Source organism: Amphibalanus amphitrite, unplaced genomic scaffold, assembly GCF_019059575.1.
Source record: "Amphibalanus amphitrite isolate SeventyFive unplaced genomic scaffold, NRLGWU_Aamphi_draft 000183F_arrow, whole genome shotgun sequence".
Taxonomy (NCBI): Eukaryota; Metazoa; Arthropoda; class Thecostraca; order Balanomorpha; family Balanidae; genus Amphibalanus; species Amphibalanus amphitrite.
The window spans coordinates 339,229-357,367 of record NW_024881678.1 but is presented as its reverse complement, the minus strand read 5'-3'; the positions used below and the strand labels follow the sequence as shown (position 1 = coordinate 357,367).

Sequence of the window (18,139 nt, the reverse complement as noted above, 5' to 3'; positions counted from 1 at the left end):
ACTCATAAACCCACGTGACCCTTGGAAATTCTATTCAAAAAAATACAATTACAGCAAATATGATCAATTTTCCTTAAAAATACGCTTTTTAAGTCATTTTATAATTTTTTTTTGATCAATTACTAACAAATGTCCAAACTTACTTCAATTAAAATTCAATTGAGGTCAAAAAGGTCACATGATAAAAAAGGATAGGTAAGCACCTTTAGCCGCTTCTCAATTGTCTCAGTTCTCATGCTCAGAAAATATTTAGAAATGATGAACGAAAACTGCATGTAGAACAAAATATCTCAAAATATCTGAAGACTTTAAACAAGTCGAAAGTCAAAAAACCTTAAAATAAAATTTCAGTGGCAATAATTAACTTTTAAATTGATTATTCACAATGACTACAGCAAATTTATCATTTATTTCATATAAGTATAATTCTAAAAGCATCGTGAAAGTCAGAGAAGGCAAAAATCTGGAGCAAAGTCTACATAAGTCTTGAAAGTTGAGATTTTCTCTCAGGTAGCCTTGACTATTTCGGTTGTAAGAAATAATCAGCTAAATGCGGCATCCTTACCCCCTCTTCTTCCGTAGTGCACCGTGGAAGAAATGTGAAGAATGTTGATGTGGGAATGCTTACTTATACGAGTAGAACTCGAATTGGAATGTCCATACTTTAGAGAGACGTACTCAGCAGTTATTTGAACTTCCGATTACAGAAGGTGAGCAAGATCATTTGTGATTCTATTAAAAGTGTTGTCCGTCCTCAGAGTGAGTTAAAAGGGACTATCCCACCTTCTAAAATGTTGTTAAAACCAGTTAAATTGTGCCCGACTTTATAGATTGGATGACCAGGAACACGGTTCTGGCATTTATTTTTCATTAAACATCTTAGGCTTCCCATATTCCAAACACAAACTTTCAAATATGTGACGTCACACTGTGTCGTCACATATTTGAAAGTCGGTCACAGCCCAAAATTACCTCCTTCCCCAGGCCACATTACTGTCATAAAGCTGATTCTTTTTACTCTGTAGGCACCACAACAAAGTTTTTTTTTTAATAAATTTAGCTCGAATGTTTGAAGGGACGGATTGACAGAGCCAGAGCCCACGCTAAGCAGAGCTTGTTGCGTAGACCCCGACCCCTACCGTCCGATCGCGCAATTCCGGGTAACGGGAGAATTTAGATGCCAAATAGATATATATTGAGTAGGAAAAACATACAGCACATGGGTGGACGCGTTTCGTCAGAGACTTTTTCAACACCCGAATATCGACAAAACAATACGAACACACAAGAACAAAGCTAGCAAGCACAGTTTCATACCTGTTGATATATCGCGTGTACATATTATGAGAATGTGCCTAAATGCAAATACACTTCCAATACTGCGCGTCAGTTAAATGGCAAAGAAAGAGAGAATACATATATAAGACAATTCATGTTGACAGTATCTGTTTTTCTATTTAACATTTATTTTATAATCTGAGTACAATATACGGCCGCAGATTTTGCCCATTTTATAAACCCAACCCGTGTATTGATCGTTTCGTTCGTTGCAATGTATGCCGCTTCCGTCGCACTCGCCTTTCTACTCCCCTTGCTTTTGCACTTCGTTATCACTTTCCGCCGTATATTGTACTCAGATTATAAAATAAATGTTAAATAGAAAAACAGATACTGTCAACATGAATTGTCTTATATATGTATTCTCTCTTTCTTTGCCATTTAACTGACGCGCAGTATTGGAAGTGTATTTGCATTTAGGCACATTCTCATAATATGTACACGCGATATATCAACAGGTATGAAACTGTGCTTGCTAGCTTTGTTCTTGTGTGTTCGTATTGTTTTGTCGATATTCGGGTGTTGAAAAAGTCTCTGACGAAACGCGTCCACCCATGTGCTGTATGTTTTTCCTACTCAATATATATCTATTTGTCTATACATCACTCAACATGTTAGATGCCAAAGTTTAACGTGCCCTTCAAAGCCGGACACGGCCTGTCCCACTCAACTGACTTCAACTGGCTGCGGCTGCTCCCACCAACCGCAGACCATCCCCGTCAGGAGTCTCAAATATCGAGCGCCGGAGCGTCTCGAACCCGGGCTCTCACTACCGGGAGTCCAATGCTCTACCAACTGAGCTACGGGAAGTTCAGACCAAGATTTTCAACGAACAAACCCATTTAAATCAGAATGACTAAGCGAGGTGACGTCACACTAATGGTCGCTCCATGTTGAAGATAGTGCCTTGCGCAAGGCCCATTTTCAAATGAAGGGAACAAATTTCTTCAACACCAAGAGGCCGCGGGGGTTGCAACCTAGATAGATAGTGGTTTCTGAACCTCGCCGCAAACTTGGCTATCTCAACTCAAACCCCATGTCAAAGGTGGGATAGTCCCTTTAAGTTCGAGTTGTCATTGTTGTTGTTAAAGTTGTTAGGGCATTTCAATTTTGCTCCTGTTGGTGAGAAGTCAGATTTGAGTTGCTGGGGAGCTTAAAATATGAGACTCTTGTCTGGGCCCTGGGTGATGATTCAGATACGTTCCGAATCAGAATGACTGATGACTGGACTCGTATTGTCTGTGTCAGGTGTTTGTGTTAGGTTAGGATACGAGTTTAGATATTAGGATACTCGTATAATTTATAAACAGGTTACCTGAGACATGCTGCATGCTTACCATTCTAATTTGCTTTTGATGTAGTTGATCCGGAATTGGAATGAATTAAGTGTGTATTTAGTTTCTGAGATATTTCAATTTTGCATGATATTTCCAGGCGCAAAATGACCTTTGCAGATATAGCGCTCCCAAAAACCTTTAACAAACAACTGATCCTGGCTCAGACTCCGGCTCTGGCTCCCTGCTCCGACTCAGTCAGTGCTTCCCCTTTGCGATCAATTAAATATACAGGCGAAAGAAAAAAGGCGATTGGTTTGTTACATGTTGCTTCTATATTTGCATAACAAGGCTATTTTCTCAACAGCACATTCAATCAGCGAACAGGGTGTATAAGCATGCGGTGAAACGTTATGTACAGTCTGTCTTAAAAGTACCGCGCAAAGTGACGGCGGATCCATCAAGCCTGACCGAGGAAAGGCCTGCTTTAATTTGAAAGTCACCGAACCAATTGACTTGGGGAATGGTCGAGAATGTCAATTGCTTCGGTAACTCAAATTTAGCAGGCCCTTCCTCGGTCAGGCTTGATGGATCCACCGTTACTTTGCGCGGTACTTTTAAGACAGACTGTACAAGCATCTTTCTCAGAAAGAAATACCTACTAGCAGTCCAATGCACTGGCTTCAAAACAATGGCTGTCACCTGATGACCGGTCCTCAGGTTCTGGGGATGCAGTAGACGTAGGGAGGGAAGAGCAGACAGGAAGTTCATTGCATACTGTGGGACACTGGGGATACTTCAGCTTTTTTCATTTACGTGATGCCCATGAGGTACGGGGACCCGCAGTTGCTACTGTACAGCGACCCTGAGTAAATTGTCCCAGCACCGTCACAGGGAACAACGATAAGCTGTCAGAGGGCACGCACAGAAAATCTCAGCTGCTCTTGTACGGGGACCGGCAGTCGATATCAATGTTATCGGTTGTTACTGGACAGGACAGACGGCTAGAGTTGGGGTTCGTGTACAGAAGCAACTGCGGGTCCCCGTACCAACTACCAACTACCACGTGTTTTACTGCCTTGCACTGTCAAACCAAACTAGGTCAATAAATTGTTTCCTTTCAAAAAAAGCCGGAGTCGTCCCCTTCTTTGACGGCTCCGGCTCCGGGCAAAATGTGCCGGCTCCGGCGGCTCTGGCTCCAGCTCCGCCTCCGGCTCCGGCTACGGCTCCGGCCCCGCACCCCTGGGTATAGTATAGGTATAGGTATAGCCCTCGCCCGTATTGGTGTTTTTCCAGCCGGGAACGTATGAGGGGGGGGGGGGGGTCCGTTGGACCCCCCCTTGCCCTTTCGCCCCGGATCGAGCTAGAGGTTTGCGGAAAAAACGAGCGTGCTGCCCGTGACGAGAGGAAGCCGATGATACCCAACTTTAAGGTCCTAGGTCATTGGTTGACCTTCCAGGTCAGGTCAATGACCCAAAAGTTGGTGAAATCGGGACCTGTTAGAACGTCGTAAAGTGCGGCTGCTATGGGTTTTTTTCGGGGTGCTGATCACGAATGTCATGTTAGTTGTGATCACAGATGATGTCTTCATGCATTTAGGCCAGGTCGGGTCAGGTCAGGTCAGGTCATCCAGTAGGGGTCCTGCTGGGTATTCGTAGTAGGTGTCAACCGCCTCTGACAGCTTCGTAACATGTTACGAAGGCACCAAAACAACTTCGTAAATGTTCATATGGTTGCTTAATTCGAATTCAGCTCCAAAAACTGGCCTAGAACCATGTAAAACGCGAAAAAGTGAACCGAGGTCATCAAAAGTCAATGACTTGACCTGACCTTCAGGTGATCTTGACACCCACCCTAATGCATGGGGGCAACATCATATCACATGTTTGAACGCTTGAAACCTCGAAAAGACTGCAAAAGCGCGGCTAATGCGAGCAGACGCCCGACATACGCCGAATCGCGATTCCGGCCAAACATGGTCTCGAAAAGTAGGTCACAGGTCAAAGGTCATTTGGGTCAGGATCATGAAATTTTCAGGGTAGGTGTAAAATTGATCAACTCGAGGGTATTGAAAGTTTCGTCGCAATCGGCCGCTTTTTGAGCGAGTTATTCGCGAAAAAACGAGGGGAGGGGGTCCGTTCGACCCCCCCCCCCCCGCTATACGGGCGAGGAATAGGTTAGGTATAGGTATAGGTATAGAGGTAATGCATATGTATAGGTTTAGTCTTATGCTGCATGCTGCATCTGTGGTACTGCATGTTTGGATGAATGCTGTAAGCTCACAATTCACATAATCTTTCGATGAGTCCGGCTCGCCTCTGCGCTCGGTCCGACTGATTGAATGATATTTCTCGTGCTGCATAGTTCATAGTGACATTGCTCGTGCTATCTCGTGGTGGCATCAAGGCGTTATTTTATCATTCACATGATCGTAGAAGTACCTATTTATATTTTATTTATTTTTGGAATCGGGACAGCGGTAAAAGTAATAACCACTCGGCTTTGTATCAGTGAAGCCACACGTGACACGAACTTATCGAAGCTCGTTCAATCTGGATTGTCCTATAACTAATAGCATAGGAGAGACCCGGGAGGTATGGGCCGGTTTAGTTAAATTACAATTTTCTTCCAGTGGGCAGTCGCTAGACCTGACTTTTCACTCTGTGTACGTAAAATTGTCTTTCGCCTGTAAAGTGTGCCTGATATTAGGCATCTGCCTCTGGGATCAACTATTTTGTCTCGAGGTAACTTTTATCTTGCGCTTTATCGATCCATCAAAATACACCGGGAGGTATGGGCCATGGCCCGGGACGTATGGGCCGGTGTCATGTATCATATTCTTTTCTCGACATTGAGCACAATGCTCGTAGCTGGGATCTACCTTGAGCTCTCTTAGAGCCCAGATACCGCATAAGCGGCCAACAACTTACTGGGCACATATTTATTTTGGTAAACTCAATCATGTTCCATGAAATAAGCCAAATAATATTTTTTGTTCGAATGTAATTTGTACTTAAATTTTCGACCTTTAGCGACAAAAATAAAGCTTATTGAAGAGGACATTAAATTAAAGCATCATTTTATTGGTTTAGGATCACCGGGGTGGGGTGGCCCGAACCTCCCGTTTAATACGCCAGAATGCGCGTAGAATCTCAGCTCATAATCTTGCAATAAAACTTTAAATTGTCTACCCAGTCTGAATTTACATGCTTTAAATTTTATGTTAGCGATGGTCTGACATAATGAAACGAGCCTGGCTCACATTAATCACGAGTTTTCTGTATGTACCGCGTTTTACTCGAAGAGTGCAAAAATCGCTTTATCGCCGTTCATTGAAGGCTGAGGAAGGTTTTGGAAATCACGTGGGTTGTATAACGAAATGGTTGCTACCAGTTCACGCGGTCAAATGTGTAAAAATACGCATCACTTTTTCAAACTGCGATGGCCCATACCTCCCGGGGCCCATACCTCCCGGGTCTCCCCTATGTATATGTTTTGAATGTACTGGATCATGCTGTTTGGTATAAGTTGATAAAGTCCTCTGTGTGGTCTGGTGGATAAGGCCTCCGTCTCGTAACTCAGTGACAGTGAGGTCGCGGCCGGGAAGCTCCAACGTCGTCTGACCCCTTTTCTATGTTCAGCCAGCTGGTAACTGGCGAGAGAGGGCCACGCTAGACCCAGGAGGACCATGCCGCCATCTAACTGCGATATGTTAAACTTCCGATTAAAATTATCGTCGGTGAACCGGGTGCGGGCAAGGTCGGGTGGTGGGTGCGTGGTGTCATTCGCAACAAGCACTGCTTAGCGTGGCACCGAGCTGGGGATGCCCGGGAGCAACAAAGCCGCCGCCGCCCTAGCGGTGACTTTGACATCCGCCGTCTGTTGCTGCTCCAAAGCCAAGCCGGCGTGGAATTGAGAGAGCTCGGGCACCCCGAGCTCGGCACAAACTTCCACCTTTGACCGGAGCCCCAAATCGTTCCGTCTTTTCAGTTTTCCGTCCTCAGGACAGTCAAATTCTTCTCCTCCACACCTGAAACCCCTGCTCCGGGCTGGGTGGGCATTTTTATCCCATGCGGGAAGCTCCCATAGGAGCACGCCCGTAGCCGGGTGCAATGAGTGTTTTGGGGGCTGGGTGGCCTGTCCACTGGATGGGTTCAGCTCCGACGACTCCCTAGGGTGCCCACTGCCTGTCCATACCAATGTATCCGGTCTCCCCCAAATTGCTATCATCCTTTCGGCTCTAAAATGGTCTCGTTAGACCAAAAGAGCCTAACCCAACAAAGCAAGCAAGCAAGCAAACAAACAAACAAACAAACAAACAAACAAACAAACAAACAAACAAACAAACAAACAAACAAACAAACAAGCAAACAAACAAACCGGGTCCAAAGCTATCCATTCATTCAATCGGACTATTTTTTTATTAATGAACTCAGTTTTGTCCCCTTCCACAATGAATCGCTTGAGGCTGAGGTCGGGTCGGAACGTTCGAGAAGTATTTTAGATACCACATATCTTCAGCGTGATTCGAATGATAGCATTAGAAATGTTACAATTTCTTTATGTTAGCGAAATGATTTTGTCTTATTTTAACTTATACTATCGCAATTTACTTGCATAATTGTATAACAATAACTTTATGATATACCTAGCCATCTTTGCAAAGTTGCTTTAATCTAAGAATACGTGTGTACAATTTAAGTGTGTGAACCGAAGGTTTAATTTGAGGATCAAGCATATTTCTGTGAGTGGCCCGTGAACTGCGCGGCGGATGTCTGGTACTGTGGACACTGGATAGTTGTTTGGACTGGGCTGAAGGCCACGTGCCGGCGCGGCGCGGCGGTCGGACCGCACTCGGTGGTGTACCGCGCGGCGGCGCTCGGCGGCGGCCGGTCCGGTGACCCTGGCTGATCGGTCGGCGCGCGTCTGTTCCAGCCACCGGCGGCGCGGCGGCCATGCTGCAGACCGGCCGGCAGTACCTAGACTTGGCCGTGTTCTTCGTCTGCTTCTGCGGCTCCGTCTACAGCAATAAGTATGTGCTCACCTCGCTCCACTTCACCTACCCGACCATATTCCAAGGCTGGCAGACGCTGTTCGGCCTCGTCTTCATCAAGCTGGTGACGCTGTGCAGCAAGCAAGAGCGGCTCTACGGCCTGGACAAGCCAGGCTTCCTCTCCCTGCTGCCAAACTTCCTCTTCTTCACCGGATCTGTGGTGGCCGGCTCCAAGGCGCTGGCCGACATATCTGTACCCATCTTCCTGGCCGTGCAGAATGTCACCGCAGCGCTGGTGTACATCCTGGACCACGCGCCGCGCTTCAAAGGCGCTTCGGCCGTGTCCCTGCTGGGCTCAGCCTTCCTGGTCATCACCGCCGCGCTCATCGTGCTGCTGGACCTGGACATGACGTTCAAGGACTCGCCGTACTTCTGGTTGATGACCCACATCGTCTGCAGCTCGGTGCAAACCCTCCACGGCCGCGTGGCTGACGCGCGCTACTCGGACATTGACCGACTCTACTACAGCTACCTGGTCAGTGTCATCGTACTGGCGCCGTCCAGCCTCTACCTGGAGGAGGCCTTCCTGGTGCTCGATTTCCCCTACAAGAGCCAGGCGGACTTCCTGGCCGGCTGCCTGGTGTCGGGTATCAGCGCCGTGCTGCTGGCCATATTCAGTATCCACGTGCAGGAGGTGCGGTGCGCGGCCAGTGTCCACGGCGCCGCGCGCTCTCTGGCCGCTCTCGGCAGCGTGTTCCTGTTCAGTGACACCAAGATGGCACCGGCCGTCGCCATTCTTGTGGTGATCAACATGTGCGCCTCGCTGTTGGTGGCCTGGCTGCCGCGACAGACGCTGCAGCTACCGACCGAAAAGCGGCCGCCACCGGTCATTTCGAGGGACGACGCCGAGCAGGGCAAGCCGCTCATTGAGGCCAGCGATGATGAGAAGTAGGGCTGACAGGCGCGGCTGTGCGCAGAGGTCGGTGCTCAGTGGGACTCTGTGTGGAATCACGGTATTGTGCCGCGCTGTTAGTGGGGGTAAGCCGTCACATTGTTGGTGTCTCGGTCTCGGTAAAGTGTCCCGGCATGGCGTTGCATTGTGGGCCTTGGAACGGTGCGCGTCTCAAATGGTGTTGACTGGGGGCTGTGTGCTGTGCGGCTGTCTTCCGGGACCAGTGGTGTCTTCCGTTCTCGATACCGAGCCATTCACACGGCCTCGTGTGGCGTGGGTCACATGTGTCTCAAATTAGTCGGACAGTAGTACTTCAGGTGCACTTTTGCATGTAGATGTAGTAGTTTTCAACAGCTTATTCAAATACTGGTGCGAGTACTTACCCTTTATTTTGGTACTATGCTTGCTTCGTGACGTTGCACTCCTTTATGGATCTCAGGGTATTGCGGTTATGCTATAAATCACGTTATAAATTGTATATTATAAATCATAATATAGATTTCCAGCCATACATGAGTCATCCTCTTGATTGCTTTTAGAAGAGTTTTGATGGGTAGGTGTAAAGCAGGGGTACTTCAGAGTTCACGTTACTTGCCGCCTACCGCCTTAGGCTTGCTACAAAACTTAATTTACATTATAGCCTGTCCTTGAAAACATGACTTGCTTACGCCAGCAGATTGTTAGTTGTCCCAGAACATCGTCTGACTTGTGTTTTGCCATTTTCTCATGTACCCGGCCCGTGTATCTAATATGTCTATATAATACCAATAGGAGTCGCCAAAAGATAGTACCTGAGTCGTTTGAATCAGGTTAAATGTATTGGATTCGCTGATCGTTATCACAAGGGTAATATCTCGTGATTTATGTTTGACCTTGTCAGGAAAATGTTTGGGAGATTTACGATGTTTTTAGCTTTCGTTCGCGTTACTTTGAGAAAAGGAGGGTGGTATGAGGGTTTTTATATTCTCTCCACTGTCATTGAAGCGATTCTAGCAAAGCCAGATTGAGATTCTGTGTGTATGTACGTTTAGCTGATGCATCTATTCAGGACTACCTGGCTAGCCAATATTCCGTTAAGCTGTTGAATCTTTTGAATGAGGTGTTTTAAGCATTACTGTAAGCTGTTTCTTGTGCACAGTTTCTAATCGTTCAGCCATAGACCTCTGTACACCGGTCAGAGGTCTATCATCTATGGTTCAGCGTATATGCCTGTCAACTTTGGGTCACACATATAAGTATTAACTTATTCGCCGACGACAACGAAAGAAAACGTAAGCGTATGTAGATAGCCGATGAGGATGTTGATTGTGGTTGATGCCAATCTCTTTTCCTAAACTTATTTGCGATTAGGCTTCCTCTTATCGGCTTATGTTCTGGTCTGTGGAGCGGTGGAACATTGCTGTGAAAGTATCGCTTGGCGGTCGAGTGTAGACACAGATATGTCTATTTTTCTGATGGGTGGTGTGCTGTTAGAGATCGCTTTGCGCGCAGATCTTGCTTGAGGTTAAAATAAAATATGAACTGTCAGTAGGTATTTGTCTGGAGTGTGTCCCAGCTGATGTAATCCAAAGAAGAATATACTACACAATTTTGGTACTGAAGCCATTCCTCATGACATTTGACGCCACTACGGCATCATGAAGAACGTAGGACAACTGTCGTTACATTTTCTGCGAGGCGATCTTTTTTTCAAATTCGTCCGTACCTCCTCGTCATGGATGGCAAAATGTCAGTCACCCACATCTCTGTACGTGCACAGCCCTCTGACGTTTCGGCGCATCTAATTTCCAACGGTGAGTTAGGCTTGATTTGTTTTGTATCTGAGTATCTGAGTGAGTAAGACATTTACTGTCCATTATACAAAGTTGTTCATGCTTCATAAGTTTTCAAAGTTTTGTTTAATGAGATGTTTCGTTTCCTCTCGCGCTGCTGGGTGAGGCTACATCATAGTGCTATACATATACCATTCTGTGCTATATCCGGGATTATTTCACAACGAAAATAAGACAGTGCTCCCTTTGCGAATAGGCCAAGTTTCTGGCCAATGACCAGGGGTGGATAATTGTGCCGAGTTGGGGTAGCACGAGCTTTCCCAATTCCACGCCGACTTGGCTTTAGAGCTGCAACAGACGGCGGAGGTCAAGGTCACCGCTAGGGCGGCGGCGGATTTGCTGCGCCCGTGCTACCCCAACTCAGCACATTTGTCCACCCCTGCCAATGACCACTTCCCAGCCGTTCCCCGCTCGTACCCCGTCGTGCCTAATTCCTGTCCGCGCCCTGCCCTTTCATCTCCCGTGCCGTGCCCCACCCGCTGGGCTCCGCTCATCCCCTTCCCTTCCCACCATATTTACCTACTTTGGTTTATAACCCTGATGGACTCTGCCCTTCCCCGTCTTTGCTTTGCTTGCAAGGTGCTTCGGTCTAATCGGACCATTGCGCCCGTCTCCGTCTGACTGTAGTTACTTTTATATACTTCTCCCCACTGTATTTATTTTGTTTATATACTCCACCCCACCTAATTTCCTTTGTTTATACACCCCGCCCCGCCAGACTCAGTCCATAGCCCCCCTCCCCCAGTCCTCCCCGCCGGCCGTAAGACGGGTTGATGCCCCCATAAAACTGGCCTCCGCCGTCGGTCGACTCGGCTCGGCGCCAGGCGTTGCCACACCCACCGCCGGCTAACGCTGATTGGTCCAGCCGAGTCCAGCCCAAGGGCGGCCACGGGCGGTGGCTGTACAGTAAACAGGTAACGGTGTGTGGATGCCGTGGATATTACCCAGCTAAACTCCCCGAGATCGCGTGCATCGAGTACACCGGTGTGACGGTACGTGAGCTGGCCAGTCCGCAGATACGTGGGACCGTTTCGGTGCAGCTGCGCCCGCGGCGCCGCGCGGCGGCTCCGGCCCGGCCGGGGCGTCAGTCGGCCGCGGCAGGTACCGGTCGGCGGTGGGCGTCTGCTGGCGCTGATATCTGACGGTGTGCCCGCTGACGCTGCTCCCCGACTGCCCGCAGCGCACCGGCCGCACCATGCAGACCGTGCGGACTCCGGAGACCGCCCCTGAGGGGCCGGTCAGGTCGCTGATCGGATCGATCCAAAGCTCTGTGGTGGTGGTCGGCTCGGCACTGGTCGTGCTCGCCGCCTGCGGCAACTCCATCACATGGTGAGTTCCGGACGCTCCGGCTCTGGGAAAACTCTGTCACGTGGTGAGAGAACTCACTGCGCGCCCCTTACGATCCTTCGTTAGATGGTGAGTCCTTCGTACTTCGTCACAGACAACTCCGTCACATGGTGAGTGAAGCCCCCCCCCCCCCCTCCGCGGCCGCTTGACTAATGTTTTGGGCCTCGTCCAATTCACTCTCCTGACGTATAGACGCAGACCTTGACGCTGTAAGCGTCGTCACACATCCTAGATTACCTCGAGGCCCTCGATGTTCGTTCACATAAGCCCATAAAGCCGTGCCCTGTAAGCCTAAAAAGCCTAGACCTGTCGGCCATAATGATCTCCAATGTCCTGGAGTTGCTGGAACGATAATGGGCCATTATCGACGGCTCCAGTAGACTGTGACCTGATGCATCCCGAGTTCTAGCCTCACGGATCTTCTCTCATATTGTTGAGATGATCTTTGGTTAAAAACCGGTTAAGAGGGGGGGGGAGGTGACCTTGCCAGTCGTGAGAATCCCAGATCCGCTGCGTTGTCCGTTATTCTCTCTCTAGCGTTGCGTTTAGCCAGATCTGCTGTCCGAGTTGTGACGTGAGCGACGAGGGTGGTCTTCCAACCTGCCTCCCCTCTGCCCCCTCCCCTTCCCGCCTAAGCCGTGACTGATGGGTCAGGCCGGGAGGGTTTGTGGAGGGCTAATGAGGTGTTCAATAAACGTAACAAACGTGTGCTACGAGTTAAATTCAGAACTTGCAGTCAGCCGTACCTATTTGAAATTAGTCGAATGTAATTTGTTGTCCGACTTACCACCGAACACACGTATCTGACATTCTTAAGTAGGTTCAACTTCAATTGATCCTAAATTGATAACTTATCAATGCAATAATCGCCTTGTGATTATTATCACACCGTCACCTTTATTGCGTCCCGTGAAAATGGGATATTTTTGGTGTTTGTTGAACAGCTCGAGATGAATGGCGGTTGTTTTTTACGTTGCCAGGCACCTGCAGCAGTTCTGGGGCACGTCGGGTAACCTGTGGCAGTCCATCTGGGACCGGGTGTACGACTACTTCGAGGGCGACCAGTTCAACATCATACTCTATGGTAAGCTCCCAGCGGGCGGGCTTATCGTAACTGGTCAGCCTCGTAACAGGTCACTCATACATTGATTGCCCTTTTGGAAACAGTTATACAGCCGGCCAGTCAACCGCCCTTTCGCCCAATCACCCAGCCTTATGAGCTTGTTTCAGATTTCATCTCTTTCATGTTGAATGAATCGAGTCCTTTTCGGTAGCATAGATGTTCAAGGCAGATACATGATTGCTCTATCAAGAATCGAGGCTCTAAAAACAAGGTACTATCTATGTGAACCGATAACGTGTGCGTTCGATGAGAGGTGCCAGGTTCATAGTCCATCGTCCAATGACCTTGCGGAGCGCAGCGGCATGACGACACACCTTCGTTTCGAAACAAACAGAAACGTGTTTGAGCCGTCATAAAACTTGACCCGTCTTATAGCGTGATGATCAAATAAGCCCCTTTTCAGGTGGTGGATTCAGAGGGGCGGGAGCCTCAAGAGCCATGTGTTTAAGACGAGTAGCCGTTTGGTGTCGGATCTGCCCCACAGTTGACAAATGCCGATGATATATGTATTCAATAAGAAGTCAGTCGGTGAACCGGGCGTAGGAAGGCAATGTGTTGGGTCGGTGATTGGGTCCACGGAGCTACGCAGTGTGCTCTGCCGTTCGGACACCTAAGCCCTTAGCCGACCGTTCGGACAAAAGATTATCAATATTGTGAACTTAGTAAGCCCAGATGTCCTCCATTCGCAGGTGGTAAATAAACTGTAGCGTTAACAGTTCCCTTATTCCTTTGATATGATCTCCATTATCGAATGAGCCGGACTCCCATAGCATCTGCGCGTTACAGGCACGCCAGTGTTGGGCCTGGCCGGTAATTCTGACGGCCTGTGTGTCTGTGCGTCACAGGCACGCCGCTGTTGAGCCTGGCCGGTAATTCTGACGATATGTGCTCTGTGCGCTTCAGGCACGCCGGCGCTGGGTCTGGCCGTGTTCTGGTCGGCCGGCATCGTCTACATCCTGATGGACGTCACTCTGCGGCCGGAGACGCTGCGGCGCTACAAGATTCAGCCGGGCACCAACGAGCCAGTCGACACCTACCGCCTCCTGCAGGTCGGTGTCGTTGTAGAGGGTCGTACTTCTCTGTAGCTGAATTAGTTAACTTATTACTGTCGCTAAGTTATCGGCTATCTCGGCTTTTATGTGGCCTTGCTTAGGCATATTTATTCCACGGCGACGTCCGCCCGTAAATGTGGGTCAACAAGTGCTTTGTAGATGAGTAACGGTTTCAAAACGTTATCTGTTATCTGTCTGGAAAAAGTGTGAGTCAAGGCCGTATATGGGTTGTAAAGGATATTAACTCTTTCCAAATGAATGTGATTTGATTCATTGATTGCAGAAGTACAATGTTCAAACTTATGCACAAGGCTGTAGAACTCTGTTCTAGAACATCACTCGTTCACAGCCTGCCAACTTCGATATTGATAACCTGCAAACGCTTGGTAAGGACCATGGTAATGGTTTTGAAAGGCCCGACATTTTCCATCTATTCGGCTATTCAGGCCACGCTTTTCATGTCGAGCCATTCAATAGAGCGCTTTCAGGCCCTGTCACCGCCTCGGCATTCACCGTGTGTTCAGGGGTAAACACCGACTGACGACTGGGGCGGTATCTCGACAGGCGATCTTTTGGGTGCTGTTTAATCAGACCGTGGTGGGACTGCCCTGTATGCTGGTGTTCTACAAGCTGCTGGAGCTGCGCGGGTTCGACACGGGCCGCGAGCTGCCTACCTTCCACTGGGTGCTGCTCGAGATCGCCGTCTGCCTGCTGGTCGAGGAGGTGGCCTTCTACTACAGCCACAGGTCAGTACTTCGTGCCGCTGACCTGCCGTAGGTCAACAGTTTGTTCCGCTGACCGGTCACGGGTCAGGCGCTACTGAACGGCCACGAGTCAGCAGTTCATACAGTTAAATCGGTCACAGGTCAGTATAATGTACCGCTGACCGGTCACCGGTCAGCACAACTTGCCGCTGACTCGTCACAGGTGACCGGTTAATGGCCACAGGTCACATGTGACCCCGTTACCGGTCCAAGTCAGCAGCCTGCGCCATGCTGTCTTGATAAATGAAGAAAGTTCAATGTTCAAGCATGACCTCTGAGGGGTGACCATTCCTATTTTTATCTGACTATTGATGCTGGTAAACAGTGACCCAAAAATATGTCTTGGCTTGGGTGTCGGAGGGGAATATTCGTCACTACAAAAAGGGCTGAGAGTGAAAAATTGAGTCAGAACGGCACAAAAAAGCGTTGAAAACAGGGATCAACAATTTATTTGTGAATGTTAGAGGGTGCAGGAGCTGCATTATAGGATGACTAATACAACAGGGAGTGAAAAATCGCTCTGGAAAATTGGAGGTGAGAGTGGAATATTATTTTGATTTAGGTGTCGCTTCACACCCAAACCGGCAAATTTTGGGACACTGCTGGTAAAATACATTAAACTGAAATGCCGCTGCTCGTCTCACGCTCGCAGACTGCTCCACTCGCCGCGGCTGTACAAGAAGATCCACAAGTGGCACCACGAGTGGACGTCGCCCATCTCGATCACGGCTCTGTACGCGCACCCGCTGGAGCACGTGCTGTCCAACTACCTGCCGCCGTTCCTGGGCGTGCTGCTGCTGGGCAGCCACGTGGCCACTGCCTGGCTGTGGTTCAGCATGGCGCTGCTCTCGACCATCAACGCCCACTCGGGCTACCACCTGCCCTTCTTCCCAAGCCCGGAGGCGCACGACTTCCACCACCTCAAGTGAGTCGCGCGCGCACACACGTAGCCGTGCAGAACAGAAAACCGGGCGACCTCAAATGTGACCTCATGGTTGGTTACGACCTCATACGTGTTAATTCTTAGCTGCAGCACACCAAAATACTCGTGAACTTCTCAGCTTTACGCATTACGCAGTCATTCATTGAACAATGAACAAGTGCATCGAATGAGCTGCTTTTAGTGATAAACTTTGTCCCATTAGTTTGCGTCGTTATGACCCTGTGCCGTCGTTGTGGGCAGGTTTAACCAGTGTTACGGCGTGCTGGGGGTGCTGGACCGACTGCACGGCACGGACGACAAGTTCCGGCGGCGGCCCGAGTACCAGCGCCACGTGATGCAGCTCAGCCTGGTGCCATTGCGTCAGATGTACCCCGACCAGCAGAAGGGCGCCAAGGCGGAGTGACCGGCTGGGGCGCCCCCACCTCACTGACCCTCTCCCTCCCCTCCCGTCTCCCTCCGCTGGGTCAGTGCTCTCCGCTTTACGTAGGCTGCAGAGTCCCCGACCCGAGTCTCTGGTTACCAATGAACTAAGCGGGATGCAGGTTACTTTGTTCAAGTTGCATGTTATATTTAGAGTATTTGTTTAACACAGATCTAGGATTTGATCTGCCTTCCAAAGTTATCCGCTAAGCCCATGCCACAAGGTAGGTTCATTTCGTAATGCCTCCTCATATCACGATCGTTATATAAGGCTGTGTTCAGCCCAGCCTTGGCCCAGTGATTCGCAGTTCGCTGAACACGATTAATAAATAGTCACAAAATTTGTGCACTGGATTTCTCAACTCCGTGGCCAGAGGTTAAGCAGATGTTAGCCTTTCCAGCGTTGGCCTTCTACATCTTCAGTCCCTGCAAATTGTTGGGCTAGACTTATGACGTCATTTGTCAAAAGAATTGGCACTTGCTCATCAGAACCAGTCCGGCCCTGCGAACCAGATTCAGTTCAGGTAAATCCCTCTCGCAATAACTGCGTATGCAAGGAATAGTATCAACCCTATCCCCTCCCCAAGGCTTAGTGAATTCCCAGCAAATTTGCTGCTTTGTATTTCATGTCTAATATGTTTAAACGAAATGTGATGAGATTATGTGTGACGTGTACGACAATCTGTACCGATTAAATTGCACTGCATACATGTTGCATGACGGCATCCAGTAGTGCACGTTGGTTTTGCGTTTCTCGAATCGTGTATAACAGTAGCTCGTGAAGATAATGATAACAATAAACGCACCCAACGAATAGCCCTGGTACAATAATGTTCTGGAGGCGGCAGAGGTTCCGAACATCAACATTCGACACGCAATGGTGCATTCACATCATTCACGCGATGCACTGTACCGTTTCGCAAATTCCGCAGCGGTGTTTCTATAAATGTGGCAAGGAGTTATTTCCCAACAAGCACTAAAACACAAAAGTGAGCATGTTCAATTGCAGGCGGCATCAGCTATCTATTCCCAAGTAGGGTGTCATGACAACACCAAGCAACGACCCTTCTTGTTTTAATCATTTTAGGCTAATCCTTCACCGGTGCTGGCTCATATAAATCACAGCACGGTTTAATAGATGGCGCCGTTGGGTACACAATCGAGTGGATTGATGGACATAATGCCCGTGCTATTGCCTATTACCTTCCAAGAAAGTGTATTGATCACGGAAAAGCAGGTTGGTCAATGGTCAGGGAGTCGAGGCTTTTATAGCCCTGGTCGAAGCCTACTCACTTCACGCATTTGTTGCATTCTCCATCCTTATCGCCTTGCGATATCTACAAAAATAACGAAGCTAACACCAATCCTTCACGATAGTTTTACATCCGTAAGAACTTAAACTTCAGAGAACATCACAGGTTGGTCAAAAAGAAGGTGTAGGAGAGAGTTCTCTGTTATGCGCGAGACGTAAAGAACTACGGTCAGTTAACGCATACAGCACCCGTTGCCACCGCCATTGGATATGTTCCTGGTATGTATCGTAATACTTGACAAGTATATGGATTTTGTGCGTTGCCCTATAAACAGACCTCCAATGCCTTTGTTTCCTTCACGTCCCTTTGAGCTACAGTGTTTACCCTCATTACCTTTTACAACAGGCTCGGTTGGGTCCGAGGTGCAATAGAGGTATGACCTTGGCTGCGCCCACGGTGGGCCGGCGTGGCTACTCGAGGTTTCGACGCGTCGGTCATGGGCCGCTGGTCTGTTTGTGCGGTATGTTGGCACGCCATTGCACAATGCACGCGGCGCGCGCCGGGTACAATGCAGGGCGGACACGGGTGGGCGGCGGACAGCCTGACGTCATAGTTGTCCGGACAGCCGGCGGACACAGGCCGGACAAGGCAGACAAACGAACATGGCAACGGTTACACAGAAAGACTGCCGGCAATCGATGGTCGCTCAGTGGTGCTCGCGGAGGCGGCAGCGGCGCCGCACCGTCCGCTCAGCAGCCATGGCCCCCTCGGCAGCTCTGCTGATCGCCGCCGCCGCCCTCACCGTGGTCACCTGTGTCGGTAGGTCACACCGGGAGACTCGGGGCATG

The 18,139-nt window shown here is 49.1% G+C and overlaps 1 protein-coding gene across 6 annotated transcripts; it reads left to right on the top strand.

Annotated features, from left to right (window-relative positions):
- Positions 1-245: 245 nt before the first annotated feature.
- On the top strand, positions 246-16,854 carry LOC122384222 (fatty acid hydroxylase domain-containing protein 2-like). Of its 6 annotated transcripts, none has more exons than XM_043371360.1 (7): positions 246-710; positions 11,570-11,718; positions 12,717-12,820; positions 13,763-13,908; positions 14,476-14,657; positions 15,328-15,600; positions 15,859-16,854. In XM_043371360.1, the coding sequence occupies exons 2-7, from the start codon at positions 11,585-11,587 to the stop codon at positions 16,019-16,021; spliced, it is 1,002 nt and encodes a 333-aa protein (XP_043227295.1). In that variant the 5' UTR covers positions 246-710; positions 11,570-11,584; the 3' UTR covers positions 16,022-16,854. The 6 variants fall into 6 exon arrangements, with proteins under 6 accessions (XP_043227295.1, XP_043227297.1, XP_043227298.1 ...); XM_043371359.1 differs by having other exon boundaries at positions 497-759; XM_043371358.1 differs by lacking the exon at positions 246-710 and adding an exon at positions 8,580-10,350.
- The last annotated feature ends 1,285 nt before the right edge of the window (positions 16,855-18,139 follow it).

What these genes read in the sequence shown, in the direction of transcription:
- LOC122384222 (XM_043371360.1), top strand. Translation starts at nt 11,585, where the DNA reads ATGCAGACCGTGCGGACTCCGGAGACCGCCCCTGAGGGGCCGGTCAGG. An exon ending in TGCGGCAACTCCATCACATG is followed by an intron (nt 11,719 to 12,716) that starts GTGAGTTCCGGA and finishes TTACGTTGCCAG; the next exon opens with GCACCTGCAGCAGTTCTGGG. An exon ending in CACGACTTCCACCACCTCAA is followed by an intron (nt 15,601 to 15,858) that starts GTGAGTCGCGCG and finishes CGTTGTGGGCAG; the next exon opens with GTTTAACCAGTGTTACGGCG.